Here is a 10,944-nt window from a genome sequence, read left to right on the forward strand (position 1 = left end):
GCCAACAGCACCCTACCCGACCCAGCCCATGGGCCCCCCTGCCTACCACGAGACGATGGCTGGTGAGTATGCCTGCCGACTCCGCCATGCGTGACCCCCTGCAGCCGTGGCCCCAGCTAATTGGTGTCCTCTCTGTTTCCAGGAGGTGCAGCCCTGCCCTACCCTGCCAGCCAGCCTCCTTATAATCCGGCCTACATGGAGCCCCCGAAGGCAGTCCCCTGAGCACGCCCTGGCATCTCTGGCTACCAGCTGATCTGTCCTGCGTGTGTGAATGGGTGTGCGGGTGTGGGCCTCTCTCCCCAGGCGTGGTGTGTGTGTGTCCCGTTTGTACATGAGGCTTCTGGTGATGGCGACGAGGGGTGTGGGAAGCAGTCCATGTCAGAGTTGCCGGGACCATGTTGTGTTCCCCTCCTCACTTGAGATTATGCTTCCCGGAACCCCAAAGAACGGTTCTTTTCCAGCCACCCCAGGGAGACCTGGGGCTGGAGCAGGGGTGCTTGTCATACTAGGACAGCACAGCTTTTGTGTGGGCAGGATGCAGTCTTTCGGTTTCTGTGGCATGCCTAGCCGTGGCATGAGGCCAGGGCTTGTCCCCAGCTTTGTCTCTGAAGCACCAGACCCACGGTGCGGGCGAGTGGGTGGCCTCCTGAGTATCTGAACGCCTCAGGTGGAGCCCCACCCTCCCTGGACCCTTCTTGCACCCTTCCTGGGACCACCTGGAGGCCCACACTTACCCACGGTTCTGGTTGCCCCGGTTGGCCCTGGCCCCTTTCACAGGTGGACAGGGCAGCCTCTGACCACTTGTCCACTCAGGTGTCCTCCCTGCAGTGTTTTAATTTTACTGTTAGCTTAATATTTTACCTGTTTTCTGTTCCAAAATGTGTGTAATGGTTGCTGTGAGGCTGAAACCGTTGGGTCCTAGAGGGAGACTTCCCCAGAGAGGAGAGGGACTCTGAGTCCCTGCTTCCCCATCACCAGCCTCACAGGCTACCCGGCTGCTGGACCCCAGGCCTAGGTGTGTCCTGGCAGCAGGGACACCTGGGCCAAGGTGTCGTCTGGACCAAAGGTGGAGGGGACCCTGAGGGGGCTCCTGTGACCTAGACACATACCTCGATGTTCCCCACCCCTCTGTCCGTGTCTTACTGTCGTAGGTCAGGACCTCATAATGTGTTTGGAGTCTCGGGTCTGCACCCTTGTTTGTAATAAATGCAGATGTTTCGAGCTGTTGCCTCCTTTCATTGTAGCCCTGGCTGCTGGGATTGGGAGTCAGGCTAGCTATCATTTCCATCCAGTATTGGAAGTTCACGGTCTCCTACTTCTCTTGAACTCAGAAGTCTGACCCCGTCCAGGTAGGGAGAGTGCTGGACAAAGACTCGTTTTCTGTGCCCCTGGCCCCAGGTCTGTGAGCGTGGGCAGGAGGCTGTAAGGCCACCACGGAGGGTAGAGGCGAGTGATTGCTCAGTGCTGTGGGGGGTTTTTATTAGTCAGACTTCCCTTCCTGGCCTACTGCCCGGGCATGGCCAGGGACAGCCCATACAGCATGGCTACCGCCAAAGTCAGGAAGGCCAGCAGGCCCAGGGGGGCCAGCAGCCCTTCCCCGGGTGGGGCTCCAGGGCACATCTTTGGGGAAGGAGCTGGCTTGGGGCTCCTGTCACCTCGAAGGTTGGGGCCGGTGTCGCTGGCTCTGGCCAGGGGCACAGTGGCTGTGACAGCAGATGGTCTTGGGTTGGTTCCAGTAGAGGTTGTGATCACGTACATTGGCTTGACGGTGCTGAAGGGCTTGGCGTGAGCATCCACCCACCGTAGCAGGGCCCGCGGCCTCCACTGACAGACGCTCAGCAGGGCGAGCACGTCCCCCTCGGCGGTGTGCGAGTCTGGCGGGGCCTGCCCGTACAGGCGTGTGTAGACGCTGCCCAGGCTGTAGCTCTTCCTTGGGCCGTGCTCCGAGGAGCTGCCAGTCGGCTCCAGAGCCTTCAGGGCAGCGATGCTGTCCACACAGAAGGCGTCGTCCAGAGCACTGGCCAGGCCCAGCAGTGCCAGCTCGGCCCGGAGCAGGGGGAAGTCGTAGCGGTCACCATTGTGGGCCACGAGGCACCAAGGCTGCGGCTGGCGCTGTAGGAAGGTACGGATCAGGTTGACCAGGTCAGCGTCAAAGGCCCGACGCCCATGTGCAGCCAGCACGGCGGTGCTCAGGCCCGTGATTTCGCTGGCCGCGGGGCTGCACACCTTCCCTGGAGCCACGCACAGGGAGAGCTTGTCCAGCACCCGGGGCGGCACGGGTGCCGTTGGCGAAGGCCCCTGAGGCGCAGAAAGGCCCTCCAGGGCATATCTGTGGACGGCCAGCAGGCACAGCTCGGTGATCTTGGGCTGGGAGAAGGGCAGGCCGGTGGCCTCCAAGTCCAGGAAGATGAGGGTCTGCACAGGCCCCGGGGGCAGGGCCCGAGAGCCCATGGTGGGTGTCTGCTGCTGAGCCTGGGGAGGAGCAGGGGGTCGGGGTGGGAGAGTGAGTGTCCGCTGACGGGCTGTAAGGTGGGTGGGGTGGGAGCACCTCTGGCCTTCCCTGCCCCATTAGATCCTGTTGCTGAGCTCCAGCACCCACTATCAGGCAGTAAGACAGAGAAGGTAGGGTGGCTTCCTTAGTGGGACCCACTCACTCAGCTGTCCAGGGGAAGGCTCAGCTCCTCCCCTGGTGCCCTCTTAGTGTATGTGGGGGTACCCATGGCCCTCCCACCCTGCCTCATCCCCTTGGGGGTTCTCACTTACCGAGGAGCCAGCAGGCAGCAATGACTCAGGGTGCACCCTCTCTGCCTGGTTCTTGCTGCCGGCAGCAGCAGTGGCGGGAAGTGAAACTTAGCCTGAGCCCGCCCAAGGGCTGCTGTGAGCACGGCCCGCCCCTCGTCAGCTGGCTTGGGCCGTCCCTCCTGATAGCATCCGTCCCTCTCCAGGCACCCGCAGGGCCGCCCCAAAGGCCTCAGATCTCTGGCTGTGGGCCCGCTGGCTAGCATGGTGCACCAGGGCCCTCGCACGCTCAAGGTGGGAGGACCAGGCTATGGGGGGAGGCTGGCTTCATGACTTGGCCTGCTGGGAGCCCCCTTGCTATGGCCATTTTGCACGCAGTCTGTGGCCCCACTTTCCCAGGCCTCCCTGTAGGCCTGGGCTGAGGGCTGCCTCCACCCCTGCACACAATGGTTTCTTCCAGTGGCCTCAGGAGAGAGGGATGACTCAGGGCAAATCCACAAGGGGCAGGGCTCCTTCCCCAGGGCAGATTCATCACCGTGGGGCTGGAGCTCTCCTCTCTGGCAGGGCCCAGCAAGGATCTCAGCCTTTCCCAGGTCTCCCTCCTGCTCTGCCCCTCCCACTCTGCCCACACGGAGCAAACTCAGGAAACACAAGGCTGGCGCGTTCTCAGCCAGTCAGTGCTTTTAATCAGAGGAGGAGGGAAGGACGGGAGTGGCTCTGGTGCCACCGTGTGGCTCGGTGCTCACAGGCCTCAGCCACAGTCCATCTCGGGCTCGTCCATGTCGGTCTCCACGGCACAGAGATCCTCCAGGGCCGCCTCTGAGCCAAAACCCAGAAGGTTCTGTGGTGAAGGCCCAAAGGCGCCGGGACTGGGGGTGGCCCCACCACTCCGTCCGCCCCCCCAGGCCCGCAGGAACTAACCAGTCCCTTCCACGCCCAGGCCTCGCTCCCTCAGCTACTGCAAGCAAAGTGATACAAAGGCGATTCAGACAGGGATGTTTCTGGAAAAGCCATGGCTCTGCCAGGCTGACTCAGTAGATACGAGCCAAAGGCAGGCTGATATACTGAGAGAGGAGCCAGAGCAGGAAGGGAAGGGTGGCCGGGTGCTGGCAAAGGCTGTGTGGATGGCGGGCCGCTGACTTAAGGCCAGGGGGTCTGACTCGCCCGGGGACTTCAGAGCCGACCCCACGTTGGGGCTGGGGCGGGGGGGCCTCCTGCAGGCTCACCTTCACAGTCGGTCACGTCAGGAAGCCCTCGAATCAGTGTGCTGACCCCGGGCATGACCTGGTCGTACTGGTGCAGGACCTCCACGCAGTGCACTGTGAAGAGCTTGTCCTTCTGGGACAGGCCGTGCAGCAGCAGCACCGTGTCCCGCAGACACCGCACCGTCCGCCTCTGCTGCTCGGTGCGCGGGGGCCCCCTTGCCCGCCGCACTGTCAGCCACTGTCTGTGCAGCACCACCGTGAGCGCTCTGACCACCTGCGGGAGGGCGCGGGCAGAGGTCAGGGCATGTGGTCTCTGCACCCGGACCACCGGCTCAGCGGGGCAGCCCCGGTCCTAGCCTCACCCCAGGGTGAGAAGGGTTCTGAGCGGCAGCACCAGGGTCCAGCCCTGGTGAAGGAGCATGGAATGCTCTCCAATGGCCCTGTCACCCACCAGCAGGGCTGCCCGCTGCCAGCCCCCTTCTGCCCCTGGCACTCACCTCCACGTTGCACTGGCAGCTGGAGCCAGTGACTGGGGAGGAGGGGCTCTGCACACCCAGCTTGGCCAAGAGCCACACGGCCTAGAACGAGAACAGACTCGGTTACATCCGCGCCAGAACACCACCCCAGTTCCAATCACGGTGAGGGCTTTCTCAGGCTTCTTGCAGAGCTCCAGTGGCCTAAGCAACTGCCTGTCTAAAGAGTCCCTTGGACTGCAAGAAGATCAAACCAGTCCACCCTAAAGGAAATCAGTCCTAAATATTCACTGGAAGGACTGATGCCGAAGCTGAAACTTCACTACTTTGGCCACCTGATTCGAAGAGCTGACTCCTTAAAAAAGACCCTGATGATGGGAAAGATTGGAGGCAGAAAGAGAAGGGGACGACAGAGGATGAGATGGTTGGATGGCATCACTGACTCAATGGACATGAGTTTGAGCAATCTCCCGGAATTGGTGATGGACAGGAAAGCCTGGCGTGCTGCAGTCCACGGGGTTGCAAAGAGTTGGACATGACTGAGCGACTGAACTCAACTGTCTGCACTGATGGGATCCAAGAGGTGATGGTATCCTGGGCCTTCCCAAGAGACGCTCAGGACCAAGACCTGTGTGTCACCAATGACTCCCTGCCTCCAGGCCCACCTCCAGGTACCAGGCCACCCTGCCACCCCAGGATATCCTGGGTCCATGCGTGTTATATCTGTATAGTAGGGGGCCCCCCAAAACGAGTCTTCCTTGTTAGTCTCTAAACACGTCACCGATGTGAATGAAAGCCCCTTTTGTCCCCTAGGGAGGAAAAGTGCCCCTCCGGTGGGGTGGCGTGGGGTGGGGTGGCAAGCCGTCCACAAAGGGGCTCTGGTTCTTTTACCTCTTGCTCCAGCTGCAGCCACTGTGTCTCGGAGGCGGCTCTGTCAGGCCTTGACGTGATGTACATGTACAGCAGCAGCAGGAGGCAGCCTTCTGGAAGGGAGGCCCCAGCTCACACTCAGGCTCCGCCCTCCCACCCACCGCCTGAGGTACAAGCTGCGGGAGGCCTCAGGAGGTGCCTGGCCCGTCCCTGCCACCTCCCTCCCCTCCAACTAGCTGGAGCTGTCCGGGCGCGTGCCCCCCACCCCCTGGCCTGCTTTACCCGAGTGGGAGCAGAGCTGAGGTGCGAGCTTCTCATGGTCCACCAGGAGGGACAGGAGCTCAACCGTCAGCAGCACGCTGGGCAGGGGCGTCTCTGGGCGCAGGCACTGCGGCAGCACCCTGAACACGCACTGGAACCTGAAACACAGGGGCCCAGAAAGACGTGATGCCTCCAAGGCAGCTCCGAAACTCACCCTCCTTTTTCACTGTCGGTAACGGGAAATTGAAGAGGCCACGGAAGAGGAGCCTGGATTCAGGCAGACCTGGGTCCAAATGTTAGCCTGCAAACAAGTGAGTTACCCTTCACTGCGGGGCTGCCATGGCTGAAAGAGGACAGGACCTTGCCTGGCCCAGTGCCACCTCGAAAATACAGGATGCCTCCCTGGACCTGGGGAGCTGGCCTCTACACTGCTCCCAGCTCCTTCCTGCCTCTGCTCTCAAATACAGAGCCAGGTCTTGAGCTGAGTGTGAGAGGAAAGTCCTAAACCCACCACCAAAGGACTAGCCAGACTCTGGTCAGATCTCATGACATCACTTGCCAAGCAAGGAAGACTTCATTTTCTCCGCTTGTCAGGAAACACTAGCTCCTCTGCAGCCAAGTATATGAAGGTACCCACTTGAGGTGTGCATGGTGAGGGGCTCGGGCACTCTTCCCCCAAGTCTCGGGCAAAGACCTGGCCCATTCATTACCAGGGAGCCAAGTCCTAAGATAAGCACTGCTGTTTGCTCAACCCACACAACCTCCTAGGTGGTGGGGGAGTTCTATGGGTGTGTCCCCTTTCATATAAGGAGGTTAAGAATATTCCCTGTGTACCATTAGGGAACAAAGTCTATTTGGGGCAAACTCATTTGAGAGCAAATCCTGTACGATAGACAAGCTGAACATTTCTAGCCACCAGGGAGTATGGAACTTGTTGGGAAGCTGGAATTTCCAAGTATCCACTAACAAGTAACCTAATTTCATTATTAGGCTAGAAGTGGCCCACTGAAACTAAAATAAATAAATCTGTCTATATATACAACACAGTTATTTCCAAAGTATTTTTTGAAAACATCAGAGCCTTCTTTTAAATGCTTTTTTTTCCCTCCAGGGCCCCCAAATGCACAATAAATAACAGTCGTGCTAGTCTGCATGAGTTGGAGATAAGTCCTTTTTGTTCAAAAGCACCTGTCAGAAAAAAAAAAAAAAAATGCCCCTGCCATGCCAGTACCTGGGGAGCAACCCTGGACCACCTAACTGCTACACCAGATGGGGTAGAAAGGCAAGCCTCAGGGGATGACACGCCCTCAAGCCTGGATGGGCAGGGGCGCCCTCCCGAGGCCACAGGCTGCCTGGCCACTTGTGCTGTACCACATATGCTTTAGAGCCCTGGTAGCACCTGTGTTACGCTCCCTGGTGGCTCAGACGGTAAAGAATCTGCCTGCAGTGCGGTTCAATCCCAGAGTTGGAGTGGGCACTGCAATCCACTCCAGTATTCTTGCCTGGAGAATCTCCATAAATAAAGGACCCTGGCAGGCTACAGTCCATGGGGTCACAGAGTCGTACTGAACGACTAAGCACAGCCCAGCACCTGTCCCTGGCTTTTGCTTTTATTCCAAGGTGAACAGGAAGCTGTGTGGTAATGGGGTTCAGCTTGTAAGCATGAAGGAATTTGGAAGGGAAGTACTGTGTGGGAAGTGGCATCAGACAGTCACTTAGGAGCCTAACTGGCTTGAAACCATCTAATACACTCCCTCTGGCATTTCAGACAAGATTCCCTAACTCAACACAGAGTTTATTCACTCAGCAAACACTGAGTGCTCACAGAGAGCCAGGCTCTGTGCTGGGCGGGAGGACGCAGGGCTCTGAGGGTGCCGCCTGGGCTTGTAAGCACCCATGAAACGGCTGTTGTTTCACCTTACAGACAAGGTCAACAGAATAGAATGGTGATCTATCTACCATGATAACTGGTAAAAATGTGGTTCCTGGAATTCATTCATTTAAACAATAAGAAAGCAAGATGCAAGGATTTTTCACTTATCCACAGATCAATGTGATGAGCTGCATTAACAAAGTGACTAAAAAACCATATGATCATCTCAACAGATGCAGAACATTTGCTAAAGTTCAGCATCCATTTTTGATAAAAACTTCAGAGAGCAGGTATAGGGGAAACTTAGGTCAACATACTAATAATAAAGGCCACATATGAAAAACCCACATCTGACATCATACGCACTGGTGAAAAGCTGAAAGCATTTTCCCTAAGATCAGGAACAAGACAAGGATGCCCACTCTCACCATTTTTATTCAGCATAGTTTTGGAAGCCCTAACCACAGCAATCAGAGAAGAAAAAGAAAGAAAAAGGAATCCAAACTGGCAAGGAAGAAAAAAATGTCACTGTTTGCAGATGACATACCGTACGTAGAAAATCTAAGATGCCACCAGAAAATGACTAGAACACATCAATGAATTTGGTAAAGTTGCAGGATACAAAATTAAGACACAGAAGTCTGTTGGATTTCTGTACACTAACAATGAGCTATCAGAGAAATTAAGGAAACAATCCCACTTACCATTGCATCAAAAAGAATAAAACATCTAAGAATAAGCCTACCTAAGCAGGCAAAAAGGCCCAGACTCCCGTAACTGTAAGATGTTGATGAAAGAAACTGAATACGACACAGATGAAATGACAGAACCTATTCTTGGATTGGAAGACTCGATACTGTCCAAGTGACTGTACTACCCAAGGCAATCTACAGATTCAGTGCAATCATTATCAAATTACCAATGGCATTTTTCACAGAACTAGAAGAAAAACATTTAAACAGGCAGAACGCCGTTTGACATAAATTGCAGCAACTGATTTTTAGACCCATCTCTTAAAGCAAACAAAAGCAAAAAAAAAAAAAAAAAAGCCAATGGGACCTGCCTAATTAAATTTAAAAGCTTTTGCACAACAAAGGAAACCATGGACAGAATGAAAAGAGAACCCATTATTGTGGGAGAAGATAACTGCAAGTGATATGACCAATAAGCGGGTCATATATTCAGCATATATAAACAGCTCGTACAACTCAACATTAAACAAACAACCCAATCAAAAATGAGCAGAACTGAATAGACATTTTTCCAAAGAGGACAGCCAGATGGCCCACAGACACATGAAAAGATGCTCAGTTATCACTCATCACCAGGGAAACGCACATCAAAACCACAATGAGACATCACCTCAAACTGGTTGAATGGCTACCACCATCAAGAACACCAATAACAAATGTTGGCAAGGATGAGAAGAAAAGGGAATCCTTCAGTGCTATTGGTGGGAATGTAAATTAGTGCAGCCATTGTGGAAGAGTATGGGAGTTTCTCAAAAAACTAAAATGGGAGTACCATATGATCCAGCAATTCTACTTCTGGGTTATATCCGGGAAGAAAAAAACAAAACAGTAATTTGGAAAGATACATGCACTCCGATGTTCATAGAAGCATTATCTGCAATTGCCAAGGTGTTGAAGCAACCTAAGTGTCCATCAGCAGATGAATGGATAAAGAAGTTGTGATACACACACACACACATCGGAATACTGTTGTTGTTCAGTCGCCAAGTCAGGTCAGACTCTTTGGGACCCCATGGACTGCAGCATGCCAGGCTTCTCTGTCCTTCACTATCTCCTGGAGTTTGCTCAAATTCATGTCCATTGAATCGGTGATGCTATCTAATAACCATCTCATCCAATGCCACCCCCATCTCCTTTCGCCTTCAATCTTCAACTCAGCCATAAAAGGAACAAAATTTTGCCATCTGCAACAACATGGATGGCCTTGGAGGGCATTATGATAAGTGAAATAAGACAGAGAAAGGCAAAAACTGTATGATATCATGTATATGTAGAATCTAAGAAATACAGGAAACTGGTGAACTAAAAAAGATAAAGACTCATAGAGCAAACTAGTGGTTACCTTTGGGGAGAGAGAAGGAAGGAAGGGCAGAATGGGGGTAGATTAAAGCAGCGTTGTTATGGGATTGTATGAAATCATGTGTGAAACTTCTGAAAATTGTAAAGCACTATGGAATTTTAAAAAGAAAAAAAGGAAAGAGAAGACTCAAAAGGAAAAAAAAAAATCCAAGCAACCAGCCACTATGACCTGGGCCTACCTTGCTGTCCATACTACTCTGCAGTACACTGTGTCGAGCTCTGAGCACCACCTTTAGGATGGACCAGATAGGCGGGAATATATTCATATGGCAACCAGGATCCAGAAATGTGTTTAGTAAACAGGTATTCTGGGCTCAGAGATGAAAAGACTTAAAATCTGTGCAGCCAGTGGAGTCGTTCCAACACAAGAACTGGCCTCTGGGTGGAGTGCTGAGGGGGGAGATGAGATTCTAGGACTAACTAGAGGACTGGCTGGGGGAGGGTTACCTTCCCAAGTGTTCAAGGTCTGGAATCCCAAGCTAGGACTTTATTATAGTGGTGTTTCGCAACAAACTTTAAGAGGAACAAGTGACCTGTGGCTCATGCCAGTGGTGGGCACCTTGCAGATGGGCAGATTCCCAGCAGTCAGCTTGTACCTGCACACCCTCTGCCTCCTCAGGGAACCCCAGCAAACTCAACTTCAACATGCCCATGATGTGCGGTCTTCACCTGACGCACGTCCCAGGTCCACAGGTCTCTGGGTTCGGTCTTTGTCTTGGGGGCAGGACGCTCTTCCATGGTGACTAGCAGCCTTCTTTTAACACGTGTGTTTTGCTTACCTACTGTCTAGAGGCAGCACTAAGCCAAATAAACCACTTCCTTGGTTCTAACACCTGGCCCCATTTCCCATGACTTCAGAACTCCCTGAGCCAAGAACCTAAACCAAGGCTTAGAGCCGAGCAGTATGAACGCGGCAAGATGGGAGCAAGCTCAGGGGCCACAGGACAGACCTTGAGAGGTCAGGTAAGACCCACAAGGAACCATGACTCCCATGCTGCAGGATACCTGGGCAGGAAATCAAAGGAAGCATTTTCAGCTAATTCCACCAAAACCTTAAGGCACTGGCTGAGGACACTGGCTTGAAGGTGACCTGTTGCTGCAGAAGAGGAAGCCAGAAGGTGAAGGAGCATCTTCAAGAGTGGATGCTGGCCTTGGTCCTTGGCAAGCCCCTCTGGGGCTGAGGTTGCATCCCCATGACTATGTCCGTGAACCTGGCTCTGGTCTCCTTCGCCCGCAGCAGGCTCAGCGCCTGCTCCTGACAGTAACAGGCAGACGACTGCTCCGCTGTGGCACACCAGGTGCTGGAGAACGCTAAGTGCCGCCACCGAGAAGCCTTCCAGGTTATAAAGAGAGTCCTCGGGGCTGGCCTCTACCCCAGGGCTCACACGGGAGGGGTGTGTCGGCGGGGCCGC

At 54.4% G+C, this 10,944-nt stretch overlaps 3 protein-coding genes across 4 annotated transcripts in view; 1 reads left to right on the forward strand and 2 right to left on the reverse strand.

Moving 5' to 3' along the window:
• The window catches only part of SHISA5 (shisa family member 5), a 27,555-nt gene extending 26,334 nt beyond the window's left edge, over positions 1-1,221 (forward strand). Inside the window, exons 6-7 of the mRNA XM_010851912.1 lie at positions 1-62; positions 143-1,221. The exon at positions 1-62 is cut by the window's left edge and continues 42 nt beyond it. Coding sequence (XP_010850214.1) covers positions 1-62; positions 143-222 — 142 coding nt within the window. The 3' untranslated portion in view covers positions 223-1,221. The remainder of the gene's footprint in view (positions 63-142) is intronic.
• Positions 1,222-1,458: 237 nt separating this feature from the next.
• On the reverse strand, positions 1,459-5,341 carry TREX1 (three prime repair exonuclease 1). Of its 2 annotated transcripts, XM_010851909.1 has the most exons (4): positions 5,309-5,341; positions 4,442-4,522; positions 3,966-4,218; positions 1,459-2,472 (listed from the first exon to the last, which is right to left on the reverse strand). In XM_010851909.1, exon 4 carries the CDS (start codon positions 2,449-2,451, stop codon positions 1,504-1,506), a length of 948 nt encoding a protein of 315 aa, XP_010850211.1. In that variant the 5' UTR covers positions 2,452-2,472; positions 3,966-4,218; positions 4,442-4,522; positions 5,309-5,341; the 3' UTR covers positions 1,459-1,503. The 2 variants fall into 2 exon arrangements, with proteins under 2 accessions (XP_010850211.1, XP_010850212.1); XM_010851910.1 differs by lacking the exons at positions 3,966-4,218; positions 4,442-4,522; positions 5,309-5,341 and adding an exon at positions 2,764-3,331.
• The window catches only part of ATRIP (ATR interacting protein), a 17,749-nt gene continuing 10,210 nt past the window's right edge, over positions 3,406-10,944 (reverse strand). The window contains exons 10-15 of the mRNA XM_010851908.1: positions 10,538-10,944; positions 5,570-5,706; positions 5,309-5,400; positions 4,442-4,522; positions 3,966-4,218; positions 3,406-3,558 (exon numbers count right to left, since the gene is read on the reverse strand). The exon at positions 10,538-10,944 is cut by the window's right edge and continues 25 nt beyond it. Coding sequence (XP_010850210.1) covers positions 3,491-3,558; positions 3,966-4,218; positions 4,442-4,522; positions 5,309-5,400; positions 5,570-5,706; positions 10,538-10,944 — 1,038 coding nt within the window. The 3' untranslated portion in view covers positions 3,406-3,490. The remainder of the gene's footprint in view (positions 3,559-3,965; positions 4,219-4,441; positions 4,523-5,308; positions 5,401-5,569; positions 5,707-10,537) is intronic.

The sequence above is a fragment of the Bison bison genome, unplaced genomic scaffold (genome assembly GCF_000754665.1).
Source record: "Bison bison bison isolate TAMUID 2011002044 unplaced genomic scaffold, Bison_UMD1.0 scf7180017864304, whole genome shotgun sequence".
NCBI classification, from domain to species: Eukaryota; Metazoa; Chordata; class Mammalia; order Artiodactyla; family Bovidae; genus Bison; species Bison bison.